Source organism: Symsagittifera roscoffensis, chromosome 10 (genome assembly GCF_963678635.1).
Source record: "Symsagittifera roscoffensis chromosome 10, txSymRosc1.1, whole genome shotgun sequence".
Taxonomy (NCBI): Eukaryota; Metazoa; Xenacoelomorpha; order Acoela; family Convolutidae; genus Symsagittifera; species Symsagittifera roscoffensis.
In genome coordinates, this window is record NC_087071.1 from 37,256,463 (window position 1) to 37,283,875 (window position 27,413).

At 38.7% G+C, this 27,413-nt stretch overlaps 2 protein-coding genes across 2 annotated transcripts; both read left to right on the forward strand.

The window, feature by feature from the left end:
* The first annotated feature begins 13,817 nt into the window (after nucleotides 1-13,817).
* On the forward strand, nucleotides 13,818-15,620 carry LOC134855053 (uncharacterized). Its single transcript, XM_063871432.1, has 3 exons — nucleotides 13,818-14,295; nucleotides 14,337-14,641; nucleotides 14,688-15,620. The coding sequence occupies exons 1-3, from the start codon at nucleotides 13,818-13,820 to the stop codon at nucleotides 15,618-15,620; spliced, it is 1,716 nt and encodes a 571-aa protein (XP_063727502.1).
* Nucleotides 15,621-17,863: 2,243 nt separating this feature from the next.
* On the forward strand, nucleotides 17,864-19,666 carry LOC134855054 (uncharacterized). Its single transcript, XM_063871433.1, has 3 exons — nucleotides 17,864-18,341; nucleotides 18,383-18,687; nucleotides 18,734-19,666. The coding sequence occupies exons 1-3, from the start codon at nucleotides 17,864-17,866 to the stop codon at nucleotides 19,664-19,666; spliced, it is 1,716 nt and encodes a 571-aa protein (XP_063727503.1).
* The last annotated feature ends 7,747 nt before the right edge of the window (nucleotides 19,667-27,413 follow it).

The window sequence follows — 27,413 nt, forward strand, 5'->3', positions numbered from 1 at the left end:
AATTCTCGGAGCTATTATGCGCAATTGATATTTGATCATTGAAATCCAAAGTTTTTTTTGAAAGTCGTGTCTGGCGCTAGTTAATATCAATTTAAAGAGGTGTAGCGAAAAACCCAATTTTTCGATCAAAATTTTCGCGTGAAAAATATAGTCTGTTTTCAACTTGATATTTCAATTTGATCTTCTTCCCTTTTGGCAGTACGGGTCGTCGTAGTTCTCATACTGTGACGCCACCGAGTGCGACTCAAATGAGTCATCGTCAGAAGTTTTCTCATCTGAAGGTCCTCTCCCCATTTATAAGATTAATAAAAAACATTACTTACACTTCCAAAGTAAAAAAAGGAAACTTCTTCATAAAGGCTTAATTTGGATCAACATAAGCTCCCTTTCCTCTTCTTACTTGTGAAAATACCACCACCCAACCCCTTTGGTAGTAGCTTTGGTAGTAGCTTTAGTAGTAATTTATAAAATACAATTAGTTTTTCAATAGGTTTTCAGAATGACGTTTTTTAATAAAAAAGGATATTTCATCTAGAATTGAATTTTTAGAAATGCTGAAAAGAAGAAGGGCGGGTTATCAAAGTAGATCGGTTGATTGAACTGGACTGTTTGTAGCAAATATTTTATAACCATCTGTTACATTATACACTGCATAGAGAGTATTCGTTGCTTTGTCATCGTTTACAGGCTTTTGAGTTAAAAAAAACTATTACTGGACTTTCCAATAATCATACACGAGAGCCGGGTAAGTCAGAATTACAACAATTGTTTGCTAACCCACAAGTTACAATTCTAATAGTCTCATCAAATCCTGCATTTAGAATCATTTGATTTTTCTGTTTGGCCGGGGGGGGGGGGGTTGTAATAATGACGGGAGGGGGAGGGGGGGTGGGGGGTTGTGCTGTTGGGTCGATAATTGAATGTGCCGATAATTGAAGGACTCGAAGAAGATTTATGATTCAATTGGAGTGTGTAACAAGATCAGCCGCTCGCTCTGCATGTCGCACAGAATGTTCCGACCAAACTCACAAAAAACTACAAAACAATGTTTTGCAATTTAATTTTTTTTGGAAATTATTGTCACTCTTAAGCGTGGGGCGATGAAAGAATTAGTTCCACGCGTAGGAAAAAAGTAAATGAGGCACAACCGACAACAGTTGTCTTCAAAATAAGAATTAAAAATTAACAAAAAGCCGAAAACTTTTCAAAAAATTGTAAAATTATTCTATAAAAAAATCTGTTTTGTTTTTAGTTTTTTAGAAAAAAAAAATTCCAGGAAGTGCTAAATGAAGATTCTGAAACTAGTTATCGTTCGCTGAGTAAAGTCTAATTTTCAAAAAAAACTCAACTCCTTTTCTCTCAACAATGGGACAAATTTTCAACAAAGTTTTCATGTTTGAATAGCTGTAAGGATTAAGGACTGAAAGAGCTTCAATTTAATATATTACTCTACATATTTCGATAAGCATTTGTGATACCTGATTTCAAGTGGCAAACAAAAAAAGTTTAAATACCCGAATGCAAAGTTACTCTCCTTTTGCAATAATAGGGAATTATAAAGTTTTGTGACGTTTGAGGACCTTCATCAACCACTGCTGTGGTGGTGGGGTTTTCCGGCGGTGGTGCTGGCATCGGAGTTGTGTCGGAAGTAGGCGGTGGGGGCGGTGCGGGTGGGGGAGTTGTTTTTGGTTTGCAGCAGATATCGATGCAGTTATGGAAGGTCTCATATGAATCCATCTCAGCCTGACATCTCTAGGAAGAGTAGAAAATTAAGAGTAAAAAGAAGAGTAAAAAGTTGAGAAGAGTAACAAAATAAGGGGGGAAAATTATATTTTGAAACCGAATATCTAGAATCATAAATAATCAGAACCCTGTGTGGTACTTGAATCCAGCCATTGTTGGAGCCATCAGCGTAGCATCATCAGACGCCCTTTTCACCATTATGCATTCGAACCCCTGACGGCCCAAAGAATCCCCCATTTGTACTATTTTGAGATACCAGTTTTAGGCTGACTGACCCTCAAATTGTTCAAAAGACAATTTCTGGGCCAATCTATACTAATTTTGAGAGGTGAGCGCACGCCAAATAGAAAGCAAATTTTTTGTCAAAGTTTCCAAAAAGTGTCTAAAAACAGTTTTTTTGCCTGCTTTTTCAAAAATTTGTTTGCGGGGGAAAAAGTTGTTCTAAAAAAGGTCTTCTTAGTAATTTGAGAAGGCTCAGAAAATCTATATGGTCGAATTAACAAAAAAAAGGTCGGCTAAGTTTTCTAAAAATCCCTCGAGAAAATCCTATATTCGCCCCTGATCAGAGGCCAGAATTACTGTTAAGAAGGGAAAACCACATCCAATTGAAGGCTCATTGCAGTTTCGACCACTCAAACTGAATATTTTTGGAAATAGTTTGCTGATCTCAAAACTAATTTCAAAACAACTACTGATTCGTGAAATTACCGAATTACTGATTTCAAAACAGTAATTCGTCTCATATTTCTTTATCTTTTGATTGCGAACGTTTCTGGCAAAAAAAATTATTGAGACAATGAAACTTCATCAAACTAAACCCCCCGCCCCCTACAAAACGCTCTTAGCTCCCTATTCGATCAAGAAGGCTTATCTTGTAAGATCTTGCTGTTTGAATTAATGCTGAAAAATTCGGGAAAATACAAGCTATCTTGCAAGAATTTTGAATGGTAAAACCTTTTTAAAAATATTCAGAAACAGTTATTCTGACGGTTAGAAAAACATCAAAAAATTATCTTTCACTGAGTTCATAAGGACTGATGAGTTTGGGGGAGCGGTGGTGAAGTGGTTACGTCTCCGCCTCTCTATCGAAAGGTCGGATGTTCGAGGCCCACCATGATCCGTGCTCGTTGCTTGATGGTGAAGCAATATTACCCAGTCCAGAAAAATAACCAAAAAAAAATAATTGCATGTAGTTCTTAAACAGGGGCACAACAGCGGTTCGCCGTGATGAGCTGTACAGCTCTTGTGTTGGTCCTTTCCCCCGTGGATAAATGATCTTAGTTTAATTTCAAAGAATGGGATCGGGATGACCAGGCTACAAAAATTTCCTTTTTTGCACATCATTTGGTTTTGCATTGAGATTAAAAATCAAGTACTTGTTTCAAATTATGCGATTCGAAAAGTTTTCCGGTAACATGCGACAGAAACACATCACGTTTGATCGCTATTCAAATTAATAATCACTCTCAACCGTTCAATATTAGCGGTCACGGTTTTTGTTCCGACTTTCGATACGAAAGTAACGGAATATTTGTGCTCGGGGTGGTTTTTTTTCTTCAGACAAGTTTCGACTTTTTAACTAGCCATTTTTGACGGAATTTTTTAAATATCATTCGAAAGTTATTGTTGTCCTGAGCTCGAACTTGAAAAGATATTTCACATGTGATAATTTTTCGTAAAGTTATGGGGGTTTAAAGTTTGCCATTTTGGCCAATTTGGGACAATTAACGCGCGATATATTTCGCGCTATTAACACGTAAGCGGAGAGTCAATGCGTCTTAAAATTGTTCCAAATTGGATGAAAGAAGCTTATTTGCCATAATTGATTTGTTACAAAGAGCAAAATCTATCCTTTTGTACTTTATATGGCATGTGGGGGATGATTTTTTTTCTAAAAATTTCAAATTTTAGAAAAGAAAATTTGTCATTTTATTTTTTTACTTTAATTTTTTGATGTTATTAATGCTCCATAAAACCTTAAAAGGCAGTTGGAACATTCAGGGCTTTGCCCTGATACGAGCAGTTTTGTTGTTCCGACGTTCCGACTTTTTAACTATTCATTTTTGACGGATTTTTTTTATCATTCATAAGGTATTGTTGTCCTGAGCTTAAATTTGAAAAGATATTTCACCTGTGATCTTTTTACGTAAAGTTATGATGGTTTAAAGATTACCATTTTGGCTAATTTGGGACAATTAACCGCGCGATATATTTCGCGCAATTAAAGCGTAAGCGGAGAGTTAATCCGTCTTAGAAATCGTTCCAAATTGATTGAAAGAAGCTTATTTGCCATAATTGATTTATTACAAGGAGCGGAATCTATTCTTTTGAAGTTTATATGGCGTGTGGGGGGATAATTTTCATGGAAAAAGTTTCAAATTTTGATTTTTTTTTTTCATTTTTTTACGTTTAATATGTTAATGATATTTATGTAATTACTGCTCCATAAACTTTAAAAGGCAGTCGGAACATTCAAGGCTTCGCCCTGATACGAGCAGTCTTGTCTCTTTTTCTATTTGCTTAATATAAGAGAGTATTTGAATGCTTCAATTCCCCTAAATACAAGCCTAAATGCTCAGTTTCGCAATAGAATTGTTTATAGAATTTTTTAAAAAGCAAAACCTCTTTTGGCTGGAGCCGCAAGTTGAATGATGAGCGTTTCGGAAAACTCAGATTCTTACTTCTTCAAAAGCGCTGACAGGTTGTCTTCCTGCCGCTTAGTTCTATCTTACAAGGAAGTTATCTCTCGAGATCTTGCAAGAACTTTGAAAGATCTTTCAGTAAGAGGCATTTGTTTGTAATGATTCTTGCGAGAGTTATGCAAGATCTTACACAATAGTCCTCCTTAGTTGATTTTGTTTTTTAGGCTGATGAGACTTAATCTGGCTCATTTAGCTATTTAACTCAAGGTTGTGAAAAAGTTACATTATAGACGCAACATGTATTGAGATTGGCTGTTTTGGTCTCTGCTTTTGTTTTTCTACTATATTTTACGCTCAAGATTTTGTCTCGCTATGTATTTTTTTAAATGCTGTAATTTAGATACCAATGTTAACAAAGTGGATCTGCTTGTTGTTCCGACTTTCGATACGGAAGTAACGGAATATTTGTGCTCGGGGTGGGTTTTTTTTTCTTCAGACATATTTCGGCTTTTTAACTAGCCAATTTTGACGGAATGTTTTCATATCCTTCGAAAGGTGTTGTTGTACTGATCTCAAATTTTTCCTGTGATCATTTTTCTTAAAGTTATGGGGGTTTAAAGATTGCCATTTTGGCCAGTTTGGTACAATTAACGCGCGATATAATTCGCGCCATTAACGCGTAAGCGGAAAGTTAATCCGTCTTAGAAATCGTTCCAAATTGGTTATAAGAAGCTCATTTGCCGTAATTGATATGTTACAAGGAGCGAAACCAATCGTTTTGTACTTTATATGGCGTGTGGGGGGATGATTTTCATAAAAATTTCAAATAAAAAAAAATTGTTTTCAATTTGTTTTATTTCAATTAATTTTTCAATGATATTACTGCTCCATAAACCTTAAAAGGCAGTCAGAACATTCAGGGCTTTGCCCTGATACGAGCAGTCTTGTATAGTTGTGTCATCGCATTCCAAACTAAAACTTCTTAAGAAGATAATACGTTCTCATAGATACAATTTTACATTGAATCTAACCTTTTATTTTGTTTTTTTTTTAATAAAAAATTATCTTTTTAACAGGCTCTAAGAAGCATTCAACAAGCGTTTTATTTTAGATTTACAAAGATTGCTTTTAACGTGAATGCAAAAATTTATAAAAAACATTTCGGAATCGAAAATTATTTCAAGGGTAACACAAGGTTTTTACTTTTTATGAACTTCAGCTTAATAAGGCAAAAACTTATTAGATTAAAAAAGAAGTTTGATTACAAAGATTTGGCATTCTGAACTGCAACTTAAAAACCTTAAAACTTAAAAACCTTGTAGAGATTCTTTCCTTATTTTGTTTTTTTTTCTTAAATGATATTGATTTTTTTCTTAAGTGATGTATGAATTTTGTAACAATTGCATTTTTTCCAATAAGAATATGATTTTTATCAGACTCGAGTTGCACTAACACCCGTGTACAAATGATTAAAAACAAACAGTTTCAAGACAAATTTAAAACGAACTTCAATTTAAAACTAACTTCATTGACTATAATATAAAAGGTAACTGAGGTTCAGGTTTAGGACGATTCATCCACGAGGGAAAATCACAAAATACGATCAGTTCAGCCTTTGACTATGAGTTCCGTTGCTATGTAACAAGAGCTATCAGAGTCGAAAAATTTCGCCTAGTTTGAAGCAAAAAAAAATGAGCGGATTGAGGATTGAGCTCAGTTACAGTCTCGTGCTTCAAAATTAGCGGTTTGAGCTGTTTTTGCGCAGTTTAAGTAAAAAAATTCTCTGAAAACCGCTCAAGATTTGAACGGTTTCTGAGCTGTTTATTCATGCAAGACTCGTTCGAGAGTTTCCTAAAGCTAAAACCGTTCAAACCATGAAAGGCATGAGGTAAAATTTTGTTCACTCTTTCTTGCTGACCCGTTTTCTCTCAGTTAGGAACAGGGGCGGATCTAGGATTTTCTCGAGAGGGGTTTTCCAAAAATTCGGCCATATTGATTCTCTGAGCCTTCTCAAATTACTAAGAAGACTTTATTTGGAACAATATTTTTGCGCCGCAGACAAATTTTTCAAATAGCAGGCAAAAAAGCTGTTTTCAGACGTTTTTGGAAAATTTCGACATACTTTGGTACCGAATAATTTGGCATCGAAAATTTCAAAATATTCAAAATTGTTTTTTGGGCTTCTGCAATTTTAATTGAAGTCAGCGAGGAAGGTCAGGTTATGTTTCGCGTGAATGATTTTCGGCTCTCTTTCGCTCTTCTCCCCCATATTTGAGTTTTTCAGTTTCAAACATTTTGTTTTACATTGTAATAAGGTAATTAAAACTGAGAATGATGAACAAAAAAATTATTGTGAACACATTTGTTCTTCATTACAAGGCCGAATTGTGCGTTTTGTGATTTGTAAGCGGAATCCTCAACAAGGACGCTCCCTTTATTCTTCTTTTATTCTTGAAGTTTTTTTGATCTTTCCGACAAAATTTTAACATGTTTAAAGTCTTGTCTCTGGAATCTACGAAGATACAGACACGAAAATGTGCGCCTATCCAGTGAACACTTTGGCCTTGTAAGGTAACATGATTGCATCTCCAGGTTCCTTATCTCTATTTCTCACTCTTAACGACATCGGAAAGTGGTCCTTTGGGTTAAGTAGTGGCACTTTTTCTGTACCGTACTAAGTTGCTTGCCCCCTTTTATCACTGCTGTTGTGGTTGTATTGCTCGCACTCGCGATTGCGAGTTTTGAATTAGGAAATAAAATCAAATAAATTAAAATAAGATAAATTTCCTCCCAATTATAAATAATCAGATCACTTCCCATTTCCAGAGGTTGGGGCCTGCTATTACACCCTTCTCCTAATTTATTCTCGGATTTTTCATACAGTTTTGGCCTTAAACGCTCAAAGGTCATTCAAAGGTCAACCTAAATTTTCCATATTAAGGTTTAAAATCCCATGGGGGTCGTACATACCAAATTTTCTTCAAATCCCGTAACTACTTCCCAAGTTATCCATTTTCAAAAGTCCTTTATCAATCTTCACGTGAAAAGAGTATTAAAATAAGAAGCAGTCGCCGGAAGGATTTCATTATCGTGGGCCATTTGTATCTAGTGTCTACTGTTGGTACAAAGTAAATACGCTCTCGCTCAATAGTTTGCGTAGTTTGCATATTTTCGGTCCAAATGATTTTCCCAATAGATAAAAATAACGCTCAACCGTTAGATTATAGTCAAATTATAATACTTTCACTTCCTCACTGCTGTCAGTGGAAGTCTTGGGAAAACTTTTTGCTTAGGGCTTAACACTGGGTCCACGGGCGCAGGTTTAGAGGTTCTATTTTTAAGCTTCCCCTAGCTAGGTCTATCGCATCTTAGACATTGGACACATTCCAAATGCTAGATGCTGAGTTTTGATAGCGCTATTTGCACTCAAGAGAACCGTCATCACTCGAGCCAGGGGATCAGGAGGTATCTGATTGCATGCCCCGGGTTAAATCATCTCTAATATTAGTCCTACGAGTTTCGGAACGTTAATTTTCTTAGTTTCATTTGGATGTTCTCATTTTGCGTACCGTCTTATCAAACTCAAAAAGGAGCAATAATTCTTTCAAGATTTGAAGTTTGTTTGCTTTTCTACTGAACGTTTTTATTTCTGTATACCAAGCTATGTGCTATTCGTCAACCTCCACCATACTGCATGCATTTCTCAAAGTAAAAATCAAAATAGAATAGAATCACAGTTTGACAAAAAATTATAGGATCACCGATCATACAAAATAGTCGTATCAAAACAAAACATTAAATAATTTTCTGCTCTTTACGGTCTATGAACCGACTTTGACCTGAAACAACCACGAATTGTTCAAAGCAAAAAAAAACAAAGAAACGTTTTAACCAGCCTGATAAAAATTTGCAGCTTACGCCGCTCAATTAACGCTTGCATCCTAAGAGAACGAAACCATTTCGTCATTAAATAAGTGACTAGTTCAAATTGGCCATTGAACATGCAATCGCTCACTCCTAATTTCCAAAAACTCCTAATTGAAAGACAAACATAAATATTTTTTGGTTTTTTTAAAAAATTTTCGATGAAAACTTTTTCAATAGCAGAGGTCTCAGCTTGAGATCTTTTTCTTGCTTTAGCTGGACATAATTCTCAAAAAACGCTGACAAAAATTGGACACTTTATTTGCATTGAAGAGATGGAAAGTAGTAAGAATAAAATCGTCCAATGTAAAAAATTTTCAAAACCTTGAACCCAATAAAGTATCGTTTTTCGCTTCTATTTGACTCAATTAAAACCAGGCTACGCCAAACTTTCCGGGTCAAATTCCTAAGAAAATAAAATCAAAGTAAACTTATTGTCAAGATCAACAATGCTTCAAAATTGAGAAAAACATTTTTCTAAAAACAGCTGAATACATTGAGCAACAAGATTAAAATGGACTGCGCCAATTTCAAATAATGTTGTGCGTTTGAATGGCTTGGCAAATTCTCTTTCCCTCAACCACGAGCATTAATACCATACAATTTAAAACACATTTTATCCAAATTTGTTAAGACCTAATGGAATCTTCATTATGATTTCTGCAATTGTTGTGCGAAAGCAATTGCAGTAACTGCACGAAATTATTGTTTTTTCGCATACTTACCAGCCAATTTAAAAAAAAACATTATGGTCTTTCACAGACCCTGAGGGGAAAAAGGGCGGTTACAAAACTACAAAACAAAGAAAATTAACAACTTGAAATGTGGTAGGTGAGTGGAAAACGCCTTTATTTCAACCAATCAGATTTGAACTTCTGGATCCAGTTTTCAAATTAACAAACAAACACTTTTTTATTGGGCCGTTTATCAAAATAGACATTTTAGTAGCTTTCAAATGAAAGACTTAGTAGATAAGCCCTTTAACTTTGGTTTATCTACGGCATGATAGCAAAGAGGTAACATACTTCCTTTATACATACGTCCTTTATCAGGTAGCATACGTAAGAGGTAAGAGGTAACATACGTCCTTTATCAATCTTCACGTGAAAAGACTATTAAAATAAGAAGGAGTCGCCGGAGATTTTTTTCATTATCGTAGGCCATTTGTATCTAGTGTCTACTGTTGGTATGAAGTTAATACGCCCTCGCTCAATAGGTTGCGTAGTTTGTCTATTTTCGGTCCAAATGTTTTTTCCCAATAGCTAAAAATAACGCTCAACCGTTAAATTATAGTCGACTTATAATACTTTCACTTTCTCACTGCTGTCAGTGGAAGTCTTGGGAAAACTATTTGCTTAGGGCATAACACTGGGTCCACGGGCGCGGGTTTAGATGTTCTAACTTTAAGCTTCCCTAAGCTAGGTCTCTCGCATATTAGACTTTGGACACATTCCAACTGCTAGATGCTGAGTTTTGATAGCGCTATTTGCACTCAAGAGAACCGTTATCACTCGAGCCAGGGGATCAGAAGGTATCTGATTGCATGCCCCGGGTTAAATCATCTCTAATATTAGTCCTATGAGTTTCGGAACGTTAACTTTCTTAGTTTCATTTGGGCGTTCTCATTATGGGTACCGTCTTATCAAACTCAAAAAGGAGCGATAATTCTTTCAAGATTTGAAGTTTGTTTGCTTTTCTACTGAACGTGTTTATTTCTGTATACCAAGCTATATGCTATTCGTCAACCTCCACCATACTGCATGCATTTCTCAAAAAACAAAATCATAATAGATTAGAATCACAGTTTGGCAAAAAATTATAGGATCACGGATCATGCAAACTAGTCGTATCAAAACACAACAATGAATAATTTTCTGCTCTTTAAGGTCTATGAACCGACTTTGACCTGAAACAACCAACAATTGTTCAAAGCAAAAAAAAAACAAAGAAATGTTTTAAACAGCCTGATAAAAATTTGCAGCTTACGCCGCTCAATGAACGCTTGCATCCTAAGAGAACAAAACCATTTCGTCCATAAATAAGTGATTAGTTCAAATTGTCCATTGAACATGCAATCGCTCACTCCTAATTTCCAAAAACTCTTAATTGAAAGACAAACATAAATATTTTTTTTTTATTAAAATTTTTCGATGAAAAACTTATCAATAGCAGAGGCCTCAGCTTGGGATATTTTTCTTGCTTAAGCTGGAACATAGTTCTCAAAAAACGCTGACAAAAATTAGACACTTAAATTTTATTGAAGAGATGGAAAGTACTAAGAATAAAATCGTCCAATGTAAAAAATTTCAAAACCTTAAACCCAATAAAGAATCGTTTTTGACTTCTATTTGACTCAATCAAAACCAGGCTACGCCAAGTTTCCCGGGTCAAGTTCTTAAGAAAATAAAATCAAAGTAAACTTCTTGTGAAGAACAACAATGCTTAAAAAGTGAGAAAAACATTTTCCTAAAAACAGCAGAGTACATTGAGCAACAAGATTAAACTGGACTGCGCCAATTTCAAATATTGTAGTGCGTTTGAATGGCTTGGCAAACTCTCTTCCCCTCAACAACGAGCATTAATACCATACCATCTAAAAATGTTTTATCCAAAACTGTTAAGACCTATTGGACTCTTCATTATAATTTTTGCAATTGTTGTGCGATAGCAGATAGCAATTGCAGTAACTGCACGAAATTTTTGTTTTTTCGCATACTTACCAGCCAATTTAAAAAAAAACATTATGGTCTTTCACAGACCCTGAGGGGAAAAGGGGCGGTTACAAAACTACAAATCAAAGAAAATTAAAAACTTGAAATGTGGTAGGTGAGTGGGAAAAGCCTTTATTTCAACCAATCAGATTTGAACTTCTAGATCCAGTTTTCAAATTAACAAAGCAAAGACTTTTGTATTGGGCCGTATAACAAAATAGACATTTTAGTAGCTTTCAAATTAAAGATTTAGTAGATAAGCCTTTTAACTTTGGTTTATCTAAGGCCTGATAGCATAGAGGTAACATACTTGTCGGATCGAACTAGTTTTGCACCAATTGATAGGTTTTTTATTGCTGTCTCTTTGCTGAACATTAGCCAAACTACGATAATACTCGAAAAAATTTGCTATCGTGGCAATGAACATCGATAATTCATCAATGGCGATCGCTGCTTTTATCATTTCGCAGCTTCGCTAATTATCAATGTGAGCGCAAACCGGGCGTGATTTAGATCATATAGCGACTCTTTTACGGTTTCCTCAGCCCACTCGTAAATTTACGAAACAAAGCTGCTCAAAATTGTTCCAACGGTATTTTGCATGTAATAAATGATGAGAAATTTTGTTCGCATGTTTACGTTGACACGTTTTAATGCATTTTATACTATGAAAAGTCGTTTTAAATAGACTTTCGTATTTTCAATTTTCAGAAAATATCAAGGGGGGACTAGAAAAGAGCCCACATCTGTAGTTATTAGAGCGTTTCAAAAAACCAAAAAAAAATCAGCAAGACCTGTTTAAGAATCTTCACTACATTCATTACTCGTAGAAAAATCAAGAGGAGGACTAAAAACAGCATCTTTTTGTTGATATAGCCTTACATCCATGCAGTCGCTCTGTTTCCAATCTCGCTCGTCACACTTCATCTCATCTGCATATTCAATCAGTCTCTGACAGTCATACTCGCTAATTAACACACGACACTTCAAGTCATAACCCTCACAGTAACTGATAACGAAGGTCAGATAGATACACAGTGTAACTCCATAGCGACTAAGGCACACACCAGCTGAAAAAAAAGGAATATTTATGTCTTTTTCTCATCCCCTCGTAAATTTTTCTACCATTTATTGCATCTAAGAGTTATTTTTTTTTCATCCGTATACATCGGATGAAATGGTTGAAATCTGAACAAACTCACTCCCGGGTCGAGGTTCCAGACTCATGTCCAGACTTTGAGGGTCGCGCTGCTTCCGGATGTAGACCCAAATTGCAAAGGCGCGTCGAGAGTTTGAGTCTAGAAAGTCTGGACATGTGTCGCGCCGTGGGCCGCGAAAATCTGGACATACCTAAGCTTGGTCGCGAAAGTCTGAAATTTTGGAATGTCTAGACTTTCTCGGCCAGCGGTGTGGCTCATTTCCAGACTTTCCAGAAACAAACTCACGGCGCGACTATGCAATTTGGGTCTAAATCCGGATGCGGTGCGACCCTTGGCGTGACTCATGTCCAGACTTAACAGACCGTATGTCCAGACATTCCAGACACCAAATCTCGGCACGACTATGCAATTTGGGTCCAAATCCGGATGCGGCGCGACACTTGGCGCGACTCAAGTCCAGACTTAACAGACCGTATGTCCAGATTTTTCAGACTTAAACTCTCGGCGCGAATAAGACTTTAAATATATAGCAAGCTATGTTGGTCAAACTCGCAAAACCCTAAAAACGTATACAAAATGTGGCCTATTATGCATTTAACAGTCAAAATGTCGAATTTAGTTATCAATTTCAGAATGACGTATGGGCTTAAGGCTTCCAGTAGAACAGAAACGGAAAAATACTGCTTAGAAATGGTTTACGTGACCGAGGATAACACAAAGACGCGTAAAATCGTTCGTGGCAACTCATATTACGACCCAAGCTCACCCTTGAATCGACCGTGGTCGATCAAGGTTTTAATTTTGGTTTCGACCCTGGTCGACTCATATATTGACTCTGGTCGTTTCATCGACTGCGGTGGTTTCTTCTATCGACCCTGGTCGGCCCCAGGTACCGAACCTTGCCGACTGTATGTATAGATGCTGGTCGACCCTAACTCTATGTCGACCTCTATAACTTGGATCGAGCGTCAATACCAAACATCTTTCGGCTCATACGACCGATACATAAATTGGTCACCTGAACCCGGGAATAAAAAGAACTCGAAGTATGTTGTTGTTTCAATAAGGTAACAATTTGTTGAACCTGACATAATTAGAAAGATTTGGATTGGATGAATTGGGGCAGCAAAACCTTATACTTGTAGTACTGCGCATGCACTAACCTTGACGCTATTAATCCTATTACATGCTATTTAATGTGTTATGTTTTCAGGCCAAATTCAAATGAGACTTAGCCTTGAAGCCATGTACATATGGCAGTTGTGTTAAGCAGAGCGTAACTCAGTAGCTGTCCCTCACAAAGAAAAGACATTATAATTCACGGATTTTAAATTCAACATTTAGTAAATTTGTCTATAAAACGAATTAAGAGTTCCTTAAAGTATCAAATGGCGCAGTCAGCGGGTTTCCTTACCCGCGACAATCGGACAGATTCGTGAATACCACTATTTTGGACAACGACAAAATCAGACCAGCCATGGCAGTTTAATATTTGGCTTGAACAATTTCTGATTGCAGTAACAGTTAAAGAAAATGTTAATCCTGAATAAAAACTAAGATATTCATAAGACGTTTTACAAGTACCTGCACCAAGACCAGAATCACCGAGAACATGAGACTATGCAACTGCAACAGCTATGCAAGTCTGGCATAATGCGGTCATCATCCCGCTGCTCAAGTCCGGCAAGCCTGCTAGTAGTATCGAGTCTTACCGGCCAGTCAGTTTAACTTCCTGCATTGTGAAGTTACTGGAGAGGATGATATTTCACCGCCTCTACAACCTCGCAGAGTCGCGGGGCATGCTCTGCCATACCCAGGCCGGGTGCCGGAAAAACCGCAGTTGTGAAGATCAGCTGATTAGGATCTCCCAAAACATCAGCGACGGATTCCAGGAACGCAAACCCAAGCGCACTGTCATGGCCCTGCTGGATTTGTCCCGCGCCTATGACAGGGTTTGGAAAGAGGACCTCCTGCTATGCTTGTTCGAGAGCGGAGTCCCTCTGTCTTTCATCCGCTGGATTTGGGCCTTCCTCAGAAACGACAATTCCGCGTCCTGTTTAATGGTAGCCTCAGCAGAACTCGTTGGCTGGTCCACGGAGTCCCGCAAGGTGCAGTGTTATCTCCTATGCTGTTCCTCTTTTACATTAACTCCGTAGCCAACGTCATTCCGAAAGATGTGCTGAACTCAATCTTCGCAGACGACCTCACAATCTGGGCCAGCGACCACAACAAGGAGACCGCTCAGTGGAGAGTTCAAGAAGCAGTTAAGCACATCGAGTCCTGGTGCCACAGTAAGAAGATGCTCTTTAGCGACAAGAGTTCCGTCACCTCCTTCTCGACAGCGTCCTGTGACGCCAAGTGGGTCCCGTCCCTTAACATGAACAACCTACCAATGAAGTTCGACCAAGCTCCGAAGCTCCTCGGCCTCTACATGAACAGGACCCTCTCGTTCCAACAACACGTTGAATATGTTGTTAGGAAAATCGAGAAACGCTGCAACCTCCTAGCCTGCCTTGGCAACACTGGCTGGGGATGGAAGAAGCGCCCCATGCGCAGCGTCTACCTGGCAACACAGCGCAGCATACTGGACTACGCCGCCCCTGCCTGGCAGCCGTGGATTGGAAAGAGCGCAGAATCAAGTTCTTTGTCGCATCACCGGCCAGACCGCCTCCTCTCCTGTGGAAGCCCTCCGCATCGAAGCGGGCCTGCCCAGCTATGAGACAACCTCTCGGCAGTTGATAGCCACCTCCAGTGAGAAAGCGTTCAGACGTCCCCCGAACCACCCAAGACGCCTCGCTCTCGAAGGCGAACAGAGGCACAGGCTCTGCCGAGACAGCTGGCGTGAGAACAGCAAGAAGTTAGAGGCCTCGCTCCCAGAAGGACTAACCCCCCGAGAGCCGCTTGCTGGCCCTACTGAGTACCTGTGGACCGCCAACCCGAGGAAATGGACTGTGAGCTCCACACTGGTTGGTGGCAACAGAACTGACAATGCCAGGACCGACGCCATCCGAGTCATCCGCGAGAGTGAGGCCCAGTGGGTGATCTACACAGACGAATCAGCCTCTGAAGGTACCCACTTTGGCGGGTCTGCTATGGTTGTGACCGAAGGCGACCCGGAGAATCCGGTCACGATCGACAAGATAAAAACCAAAGGGAGGATCATCACATCTTCCTATGAAGAAGAGAAAGAGGCCATGGACAGCGCAATCAAGTGGCTGGAAAAGAACACCATTGAAGAGCACGACAAGTTACTGATCTGCACCGACTTCCAGTCTCTGACCGCCGCTCTGGACAACAAAAGTCCTGACGTTGCCTCCTTGTGCCGTCGGCTGGATGCCATGGACCGCCACATCAACATCCAATGCGTTCCAACGAAATCGCCGACAAATTTGCCAATGAAGCCACAGAACTGGAAGACGACGCCCAACCTACAAGCCTGAAAACCGCCAAAGCAGTAATTAAACAAACCCTGAAAGACAAACCGCCCCCCCCCCCCCCACGCCAGGACAGCAGCTGTGTACGTCAACCACTCTACCGCCAAGGACGAGAAAAGAGACGCTCTCATGTTAGCGAGACTGAGAGCGGGGCACAGCATGCAACTGGCTGCGTATCGCCACCTTATGGACCCAAAAACAGACCCAAGATGCCCAAAATGCTTTCAAGATAACAAACCCTGGAACACTGGCTGCTCGAATGTCCTGCAACTCTCAGGATCCGACAATCGATATTTGGCGACACCAACACCGAGCTTTCAGTCCTTACCGACGATCCGATCAAGGCGGTTGAGCCGGCGAAGCGCTGCCTCTGAGCACGCTTCGGCTCCCACACAGAAGAAGAAGAAGCAACAGCAGAAAGAGAACGGCAAAATAGAATAGCTTTAGAGAACAGCAAAAAGGAAATTGAGGAGAAATAAGCCAGAGGCTCAGAGGTTGGCCAAAATATATAATAGTTCGAGATGCAAAGACGGAAAAAAACAGATTTGTTATAAAACAGAATTATTAAAAGCTATCCTCTTGTTGAAATATTGAAGTTGTCATTTTAAGGTATTATTGAAATGGCGGAAGTCATCTTTAAAAAAGTGAAGAGTGTTTCATACAAAAGACATAAATTATTCAACTAAAGTCAAACAGCAGCAGAAACGTTGGAAGCGTTTCAATGCACAAGCAGCCAGGTCAAAGTTTGGAACGTTGGAGCAAGAGCTTGTACGAGATTTTTCTGTTTCAAGAATGAGAAATGCGAGACACATTAACGGTGGAGACACTTGAACGGGAAGAAGTACTTGAAAGAGCAATGAAGTTCGAACATAGTAAACCACTAACTCAGCGTTCTAAAATACTAATTACTGACTTCAGGTGCAGTTTCAAACCGATCGCCACAAAACCCTTACAGGGGCCGTTTCAAAACCCATCGTCACAAAATCCCACGGCAATCATCAAACAAGAACCATTCATAGCTCTCAAAATTGATAAACATGCCTTCAGAGTGTAAAACCGAAACAAAAATCATATCAACAACCAAAATGCGAATTACAACCGGAAAAAAAGCCGTGTAAAAGATGTGGCAGACCTGTTGTGGAGGGCTATTTGAAAAACTGCTCTGCAAACCATAAAAACGTATACAAAATGTGGCCTATTATGCATTTAACAGTCAAAATGTCGAATTTAGTTATCAATTTCAGAATGACGTATGGGCTTAAGGCTTCCAGTAGAACAGAAACGGAAAAATACTGCTTAGAAATGGTTTACGTGACCGAGGATAACACAAAGACGCGTAAAATCGTTCGTGGCAACTCATATTACGACCCAAGCTCACCCTTGAATCGACCGTGGTCGATCAAGGTTTTAATTTTGGTTTCGACCCTGGTCGACTCATATATTGACTCTGGTCGTTTCATCGACTGCGGTGGTTTCTTCTATCGACCCTGGTCGGCCCCAGGTACCGAACCTTGCCGACTGTATGTATAGATGCTGGTCGACCCTAACTCTATGTCGACCTCTATAACTTGGATCGAGCGTCAATACCAAACATCTTTCGGCTCATACGACCGATACATAAATTGGTCACCTGAACCCGGGAATAAAAAGAACTCGAAGTATGTTGTTGTTTCAATAAGGTAACAATTTGTTGAACCTGACATAATTAGAAAGATTTGGATTGGATGAATTGGGGCAGCAAAACCTTATACTTGTAGTACTGCGCATGCACTAACCTTGACGCTATTAATCCTATTACATGCTATTTAATGTGTTATGTTTTCAGGCCAAATTCAAATGAGACTTAGCCTTGAAGCCATGTACATATGGCAGTTGTGTTAAGCAGAGCGTAACTCAGTAGCTGTCCCTCACAAAGAAAAGACATTATAATTCACGGATTTTAAATTCAACATTTAGTAAATTTGTCTATAAAACGAATTAAGAGTTCCTTAAAGTATCAAATGGCGCAGTCAGCGGGTTTCCTTACCCGCGACAATCGGACAGATTCGTGAATACCACTATTTTGGACAACGACAAAATCAGACCAGCCATGGCAGTTTAATATTTGGCTTGAACAATTTCTGATTGCAGTAACAGTTAAAGAAAATGTTAATCCTGAATAAAAACTAAGATATTCATAAGACGTTTTACAAGTACCTGCACCAAGACCAGAATCACCGAGAACATGAGACTATGCAACTGCAACAGCTATGCAAGTCTGGCATAATGCGGTCATCATCCCGCTGCTCAAGTCCGGCAAGCCTGCTAGTAGTATCGAGTCTTACCGGCCAGTCAGTTTAACTTCCTGCATTGTGAAGTTACTGGAGAGGATGATATTTCACCGCCTCTACAACCTCGCAGAGTCGCGGGGCATGCTCTGCCATACCCAGGCCGGGTGCCGGAAAAACCGCAGTTGTGAAGATCAGCTGATTAGGATCTCCCAAAACATCAGCGACGGATTCCAGGAACGCAAACCCAAGCGCACTGTCATGGCCCTGCTGGATTTGTCCCGCGCCTATGACAGGGTTTGGAAAGAGGACCTCCTGCTATGCTTGTTCGAGAGCGGAGTCCCTCTGTCTTTCATCCGCTGGATTTGGGCCTTCCTCAGAAACGACAATTCCGCGTCCTGTTTAATGGTAGCCTCAGCAGAACTCGTTGGCTGGTCCACGGAGTCCCGCAAGGTGCAGTGTTATCTCCTATGCTGTTCCTCTTTTACATTAACTCCGTAGCCAACGTCATTCCGAAAGATGTGCTGAACTCAATCTTCGCAGACGACCTCACAATCTGGGCCAGCGACCGCAACAAGGAGACCGCTCAGTGGAGAGTTCAAGAAGCAGTTAAGCACATCGAGTCCTGGTGCCACAGTAAGAAGATGCTCTTTAGCGACAAGAGTTCCGTCACCTCCTTCTCGACAGCGTCCTGTGACGCCAAGTGGGTCCCGTCCCTTAACATGAACAACCTACCAATGAAGTTCGACCAAGCTCCGAAGCTCCTCGGCCTCTACATGAACAGGACCCTCTCGTTCCAACAACACGTTGAATATGTTGTTAGGAAAATCGAGAAACGCTGCAACCTCCTAGCCTGCCTTGGCAACACTGGCTGGGGATGGAAGAAGCGCCCCATGCGCAGCGTCTACCTGGCAACACAGCGCAGCATACTGGACTACGCCGCCCCTGCCTGGCAGCCGTGGATTGGAAAGAGCGCAGAATCAAGTTCTTTGTCGCATCACCGGCCAGACCGCCTCCTCTCCTGTGGAAGCCCTCCGCATCGAAGCGGGCCTGCCCAGCTATGAGACAACCTCTCGGCAGTTGATAGCCACCTCCAGTGAGAAAGCGTTCAGACGTCCCCCGAACCACCCAAGACGCCTCGCTCTCGAAGGCGAACAGAGGCACAGGCTCTGCCGAGACAGCTGGCGTGAGAACAGCAAGAAGTTAGAGGCCTCGCTCCCAGAAGGACTAACCCCCCGAGAGCCGCTTGCTGGCCCTACTGAGTACCTGTGGACCGCCAACCCGAGGAAATGGACTGTGAGCTCCACACTGGTTGGTGGCAACAGAACTGACAATGCCAGGACCGACGCCATCCGAGTCATCCGCGAGAGTGAGGCCCAGTGGGTGATCTACACAGACGAATCAGCCTCTGAAGGTACCCACTTTGGCGGGTCTGCTATGGTTGTGACCGAAGGCGACCCGGAGAATCCGGTCACGATCGACAAGATAAAAACCAAAGGGAGGATCATCACATCTTCCTATGAAGAAGAGAAAGAGGCCATGGACAGCGCAATCAAGTGGCTGGAAAAGAACACCATTGAAGAGCACGACAAGTTACTGATCTGCACCGACTTCCAGTCTCTGACCGCCGCTCTGGACAACAAAAGTCCTGACGTTGCCTCCTTGTGCCGTCGGCTGGATGCCATGGACCGCCACATCAACATCCAATGCGTTCCAACGAAATCGCCGACAAATTTGCCAATGAAGCCACAGAACTGGAAGACGACGCCCAACCTACAAGCCTGAAAACCGCCAAAGCAGTAATTAAACAAACCCTGAAAGACAAACCGCCCCCCCCCCCCCCCACGCCAGGACAGCAGCTGTGTACGTCAACCACTCTACCGCCAAGGACGAGAAAAGAGACGCTTTCATGTTAGCGAGACTGAGAGCGGGGCACAGCATGCAACTGGCTGCGTATCGCCACCTTATGGACCCAAAAACAGACCCAAGATGCCCAAAATGCTTTCAAGATAACAAACCCTGGAACACTGGCTGCTCGAATGTCCTGCAACTCTCAGGATCCGACAATCGATATTTGGCGACACCAACACCGAGCTTTCAGTCCTTACCGACGATCCGATCAAGGCGGTTGAGCCGGCGAAGCGCTGCCTCTGAGCACGCTTCGGCTCCCACACAGAAGAAGAAGAAGCAACAGCAGAAAGAGAACGGCAAAATAGAATAGCTTTAGAGAACAGCAAAAAGGAAATTGAGGAGAAATAAGCCAGAGGCTCAGAGGTTGGCCAAAATATATAATAGTTCGAGATGCAAAGACGGAAAAAAACAGATTTGTTATAAAACAGAATTATTAAAAGCTATCCTCTTGTTGAAATATTGAAGTTGTCATTTTAAGGTATTATTGAAATGGCGGAAGTCATCTTTAAAAAAGTGAAGAGTGTTTCATACAAAAGACATAAATTATTCAACTAAAGTCAAACAGCAGCAGAAACGTTGGAAGCGTTTCAATGCACAAGCAGCCAGGTCAAAGTTTGGAACGTTGGAGCAAGAGCTTGTACGAGATTTTTCTGTTTCAAGAATGAGAAATGCGAGACACATTAACGGTGGAGACACTTGAACGGGAAGAAGTACTTGAAAGAGCAATGAAGTTCGAACATAGTAAACCACTAACTCAGCGTTCTAAAATACTAATTACTGACTTCAGGTGCAGTTTCAAACCGATCGCCACAAAACCCTTACAGGGGCCGTTTCAAAACCCATCGTCACAAAATCCCACGGCAATCATCAAACAAGAACCATTCATAGCTCTCAAAATTGATAAACATGCCTTCAGAGTGTAAAACCGAAACAAAAATCATATCAACAACCAAAATGCGAATTACAACCGGAAAAAAAGCCGTGTAAAAGATGTGGCAGACCTGTTGTGGAGGGCTATTTGAAAAACTGCTCTGCAAACCATAAAAACGTATACAAAATGTGGCCTATTATGCATTTAACAGTCAAAATGTCGAATTTAGTTATCAATTTCAGAATGACGTATGGGCTTAAGGCTTCCAGTAGAACAGAAACGGAAAAATACTGCTTAGAAATGGTTTACGTGACCGAGGATAACACAAAGACGCGTAAAATCGTTCGTGGCAACTCATATTACGACCCAAGCTCACCCTTGAATCGACCGTGGTCGATCAAGGTTTTAATTTTGGTTTCGACCCTGGTCGACTCATATATTGACTCTGGTCGTTTCATCGACTGCGGTGGTTTCTTCTATCGACCCTGGTCGGCCCCAGGTACCGAACCTTGCCGACTGTATGTATAGATGCTGGTCGACCCTAACTCTATGTCGACCTCTATAACTTGGATCGAGCGTCAATACCAAACATCTTTCGGCTCATACGACCGATACATAAATTGGTCACCTGAACCCGGGAATAAAAAGAACTCGAAGTATGTTGTTGTTTCAATAAGGTAACAATTTGTTGAACCTGACATAATTAGAAAGATTTGGATTGGATGAATTGGGGCAGCAAAACCTTATACTTGTAGTACTGCGCATGCACTAACCTTGACGCTATTAATCCTATTACATGCTATTTAATGTGTTATGTTTTCAGGCCAAATTCAAATGAGACTTAGCCTTGAAGCCATGTACATATGGCAGTTGTGTTAAGCAGAGCGTAACTCAGTAGCTGTCCCTCACAAAGAAAAGACATTATAATTCACGGATTTTAAATTCAACATTTAGTACGAAACCTTTAAGTAACATTTAAGAAACATTTAGTAATTCAACATTTTGCACGAAACCAAACAAAGTGAAGTCATTGAAAGCATTAGTTAGCATTGAGCAGCGGATATTTCTCTTGACATTAAAGCTTCTCGATAATTTTTTTTGATTTTAACAACTTTTTACATACACCAAAACAATCGAACACATGTTTTTTTTAAGGAAAGTATCAATGTTTCATGTCCCGTGATTTACCAGTTTTTTGTTTCTGGAAATGCCTACTTTTTAGCCAACAGAAAAAAGTTAATATGACGAATAACACTCCCAGCTTGAAAAATAATTGTTCAGTGAGAAAATTTTGTCCAATTGGTTTTAATGACTTCAAGCGGTTTTGAAAAAATTGAAGAATCTAGTCAGTATAGTTTTCACAACAGAAATAGTTTGATAAGTCTTTCAAAATTCCAAATTCGATCATTTCATTCAGTGTTGCTCTGACCATTTGATCTAGTCTTAGAAAAATGAATCCTTATATTGGAAATGAATGTTGTCTAAAAACATTTTTTAAAACAGGCATTGTGATAGAATTTGGTAAAAAATGGCCATATGTGTATGAGTTTTTTTACTCAAACTACTTGTAAAATTTTAATTGCAATCATTTTTATAGTTGCAAAAAGACCAACAAGCTATTCAACCCACTAAGGAATACTGATGCTGTGCCCCTGATGAAGAAGCTAATGTTATTGAAACCATAAGGAAAACCTTAAAATTTGACCAGACGTGCAAAATATTAGTTGTCAAAACCTCATGTTTTTGTTTTTTGTTTTATCCTGTTTTTATCAAAGGCCATTTTCTTTGGTAAATCAAAAAAGCTTAGATTTTTCAGATTGTTTTTTTGGTTTTTTAAAATCAAAGTCTAAATTTTGTCAAGTTTCTAATTCTTAGTCAGAAAAAAATGACACTTCATGTTAACGCCAGTTGAATGCTTTGCTACATTGTTAGTTAAGTGGTTGGCGATATGTATCTAAGTATCGATCTTTTGAAAAAGGAACAAAAAACAACGAAAACAAATGACTAAAAATTTTAACAATTCGGATTCAATTTTGAACGTTGCTCCTAAAATTGCAGTAACAAACTGAAAAAAAATTCAATACGAGTGTGGACTAGAGAAAAAAAGTAACGCATGCAGACAATTTGAATAACTCAAAAAAATTCTCTATGAAAACTTGTGGTCATAAAACTGTTTCGTTGCCTGTGAGAAAACAAACGTTGGAAACAAATTTTTGTCTCACTAATGATTTCAAACATAGAAAAAGTTCTGATAGACAGTGAGCCCCTTACATTAAAATAAAAAAAATTTGTATATTTTGAACGGAAAAAAACAGTACGTACTGAAAATTACCATTTCATTCTTTGAGATATTAAAATTCACATAACGTTTTCACGCTCGGCTAAAAAATTTTTGCAATAACTGCCATATTTTTTTCATTGAGATCATTGACATATGAGCTTATTTTAGTTGTTTCTTTTAAATTCATTCAAAATTTAAAATTTCCACAAATAAAATCTAGGTATATCACTGTCTTTCGGCAAAAATAAACATAGTAGCAACCACTTTTTAATCTCTTTTTCAAAATTTCTCACATTTTTTTTTAAATTTCTAGTTGCGTTAGTTTTTTTCTCCAGTACATCTATGAGTAACAGAAAGAAGAAATAACTGTTGAAAAAAGGGGACATTTTGTCTGTCTGGAATGAAAGTTTGAACTCACCATGACTTTTCATTGCAAACTTACTATGACTTCTAAAGCTTTTAAAATTGATCCAAAAAAGTAAAAAAAGTCATGATTGAAATGCCAAACATATAGTAAAAGAGCTTTTTTTGTCTTATGTGAGCATCTAAATGCAAGAAAACGTTTTTCTTTAAAATGCGAGTTTTTAAAACATTTTAAACCATTTTTTTACCAAAATTTTTACTTCGAATTACTGCAAATGATCCTAATAACCATCTCTAAAAGTCTAGACTTTCAATTTGCAGATTTTACAAGACAATTCTGGGTCCAAAAAATTCAGTTTTCATCCAGACTTTCAACTTGTCCAGACTTTCAATTTGCAGCTTTTACAAGATAATTCTGGGTCCAAAAAATCCAGTAAAAAAGATCATGCGATGTGGAGCAGAAAATCTGAATGGTTCTTGTGATACATTTTTCCAGTTGTGTTGTTAATTATGTTTTCACCTCAACTAAAAAACTTGTTATGCATAATGAAATCTTGCATTTTCAGATACCCTAAACAAGCTAGTAAGTTTATCAAATAAAATATTGAAAATATCAGACAGGGTATCTGAGAATATTTAATCGAAATTATGTGAACAATTTTTTGAATTTCTTAATAGTGGTTGTTCATAATGATTCTTGAATTTAAGCTTTTCAAACAGAAAAACACAATATTGCGTTTCTGTTTGTCCACTTGTGTATTACAACTGATCAAATTTTAATTTTCAAATTTTGTATGTAGCAGAGTTGAGACCCAACACAAGGTCTAAAATTTCAGTTACTAAATCTTCGAAAAACTCTATTAGCTCAATCAATTTGCAAACTTTTACAAACTCAAAAGAGCCACTCGCAAACCGAACACTTGTCTTCAATCGCGTTTTCAAAGAGAAAGAAAGGGTGCCCGAAATGAGTTTTTCCCTCAATTTCGTCTGCTAGTGCAAAAACTTGTATTTGATTGAAAAAAATTTGGAAGTGACTATATGCTAATTATGTATTGATTGAGAATTTGATTTCAGAAGCTGATTGAAGGATGATTGAAAAAATTGAATGATTACATTGAGCGTGCATCTAAAATTGATCTTAGAAAATCAGATCAGTCTTCAACGAGAGATTACTTTGCTGCTACAAATCAAATTTCTTAATTCTAAATCAACTATACATGTATGGCAAAGTTATTAGGTCTGACTTTGAGGTAATTGATTAATATATAACAAGAAAACTCGTACTAGGTCAAATCTCCGGCTGTTCCGACTGTCTATTTGAAAAGTTTTGATTTAATTTGCGGCTCAGGCCATATTTGGGCGCAAATCTCCGCGCTATTTATCCCGGATTACAGTGAAACAGACCAAACTAAATAGCATTTTAAAAAAAACGGTCGCAGTGATGTTCATTTTTATTCAATAAAACCAGAGTTTTCACAAAACTTTACAAACTGGCCAGCGGGTAGCGGATTTTGTGGAAACTTTATCGAATTTTTTTTTGGGTCAAACCATTAAAGGTCCTGGTTTAACAAAATTTTAATTGAATAACGTATGAAAAGAATACTTGTATTGGGTCAAATCTCTGATTGTTCCGACTACTCTTCAATGGAAAGATTTTTGGTTTTTGAGAAAAAAAATATTTAAAAAAATACGGGAAGAATTGAAAAACTTGTTTTAATTTGTAGTTTGCTTAGTCTCTCTATAATGTAACTTTTATATAGTAGCGTGCGCAGATATTTTTTTCAGAGAGAAGGCGGTTTTTCAAAAAAAAAACTTTGGAAAAAAATTTTGTTCATCCTTTTTAAATTTGACCTTTTATGTTTATATGGAATCTTGAGACAAGTCTTTTAACATAAAAAAAACTTTGTAAAGAACGATCAAAAAAGACGAAAGAACAAAAGATAAACAAAGATATTGTGTTTGTTTGGGAATCCGTTTACAGTTCATAAGACAATACAAAGATTGAACAAAAAATCTTGTCATATATTGTTCATATATGGAAAAAAGCGTATCATAGCATTTCGCACCAACAAAAAAAAACAGAAAGCTCTACTGCATGCATTTTCAACATCATAAGAAAATCATCAGATAAGCGTTTTTCAACAAGTAAAAAAATTGCAATTTCTTTCAAATTTGTTTTTATTTATGCGTTTTGATAGAAAAAAAACAACTCGCCTCACTCGTGGCTAACTTTGCTAAGTTCGTTTCTTTCGCAGACACTTTTTTTATTCTACCGTCTTTGTCGTTCACTTTTTTCTGGTGACGACGGTCATAATTAGTTTGATTTGAATCGTGTTGATTGTTTATGTTTGCTTTCACTTCCCCTAGGTGTGAGATGTGGGCAAATCAAATCTGCACAAAAAGTCCTTGCAGTCCGAACATAGGACAAAGGCATAGGCTGGTCAGAAAAGTGAAGGGCTGGTCAAGATCCCGATCAAAGTGTGCAATTTATTTTCTCTATTTAAAAATTCCAGGAAAAAACAAGAACAAAAACAATGAATTTCAATTTCAATTTAAAAATACTTGATCGCGTTTTTTTGAACGCATCGTTGCATCGAGTATTTATTCAAGTTAACCATTATTAAATTGCTTGGCAATAGAAAACTGCATAAACTACTTGAAAAATCAAAACTCTATTTAAATATAACTTAGCACCGATCGTTGCCGTCGCGCCTTTTTCACAACATTTTGTTCTTCGGCGGCGCGCTGACGCATCTCGCCTGTCTTTTTATTGACGTATTGATTTCGTTATTGAGCAAACTAGCGTAAATTCGACAATAGTTTTCAATTTTTTCTATTCAATTGAAGCAGGGGCAGAATCAGGATTTTCCGAGAATTTCAAGTTACTATAAAGATTCTTTTTGAATAAAATTTTTGCGCTGCAGGCAGATTTTTGAAAAAAAACTGAAAAACTGAAAAAAATATTCCGTTTTTTGGCCCTTTTACGGAATTTTTAGCACAAAAAAATTGCTTTAAATTAGTATAAATAACATGTAAGAAATGTTGAAAACGCTGACACATCTAATGCAGTTTAGACCATCAAAAATTTCTTTGATTAGGTTTTCACATTCTGATCTTCCATAAAAAAGGGTGGAAAAAAGCCTTTGCTATTCACCATCCATAAAATTGGATCGAGGTCCGCGACTGTTTTTCCAGATATGAAAATTGCGCTCTTTTTAGGTCCGCGATCTTTCATAGTCTACACAAAGATTTTTTATAAAATGAAGCAAATTCTAACAAAAGTAAATGAGGTCGCGATAGAACCTAATTATATTGCGACAGCCTGAAAAACCATTTCATTAACTTGATAGCTAGCCCCAAACTTATGAAAAATAACGGCAAAATTCTGAAAATTAACATCCAAAACTGAAACTTAGCCGTAAAAGACTGAAACTTTAGTCTCAAAAGTCTGGACTCTGCAACAGCCCCAGATTTAGCCGTTTAATCTGGACGTTAAGTCGCGGACATGAAAACTTAAAAAACCTTGAAATAAACTTTGTAGGTGTGAGCTATTGTCGCGCATGTTTTTTTTTTGTTTCAGTCGCGTCAGCTGAGGAATTTGACCTATAGTCCTTCCAATATCTCCGAGCAGGGGCGGAGTCAGTGGGGGCGGGGGGACGCCCTTCCTCAGGGATTCGTCCCCCTGCCGACCCAAAGGGTCCCCCTTTTGGTACTTTCTAAGAAGTTCATTTTTGAATGATTGACACTAAAAATTTTCCGAAGGCGCCAAAATATTCTAACTTTGAGGGGAGAGCGCGCGCCAAAAGAACGCAATTTTTTGGTCAAAATTTTCCAAAAAGTGCCTAAAAACGCCTTTTTAGACTGTTTTTTCAAACTTTACCTATATAGGTCTGGCGATTTTTTTAAGGATTTTTTTTAACTACAGAAGTGCGTTCATACATATCCATACATGCACTTGAGTTTAAATGTTTTTTTTTGGTTTCAATTGTAAAGTTGACCAATTACATTTTCCGAGCTCTCCAAAAACAATATAAGGACCTATTTTGTCAAAAAAAAATGTTTTTCAAAAACTTTTTTTCCGGACATTTCAAGTCGCGTCGAAATTA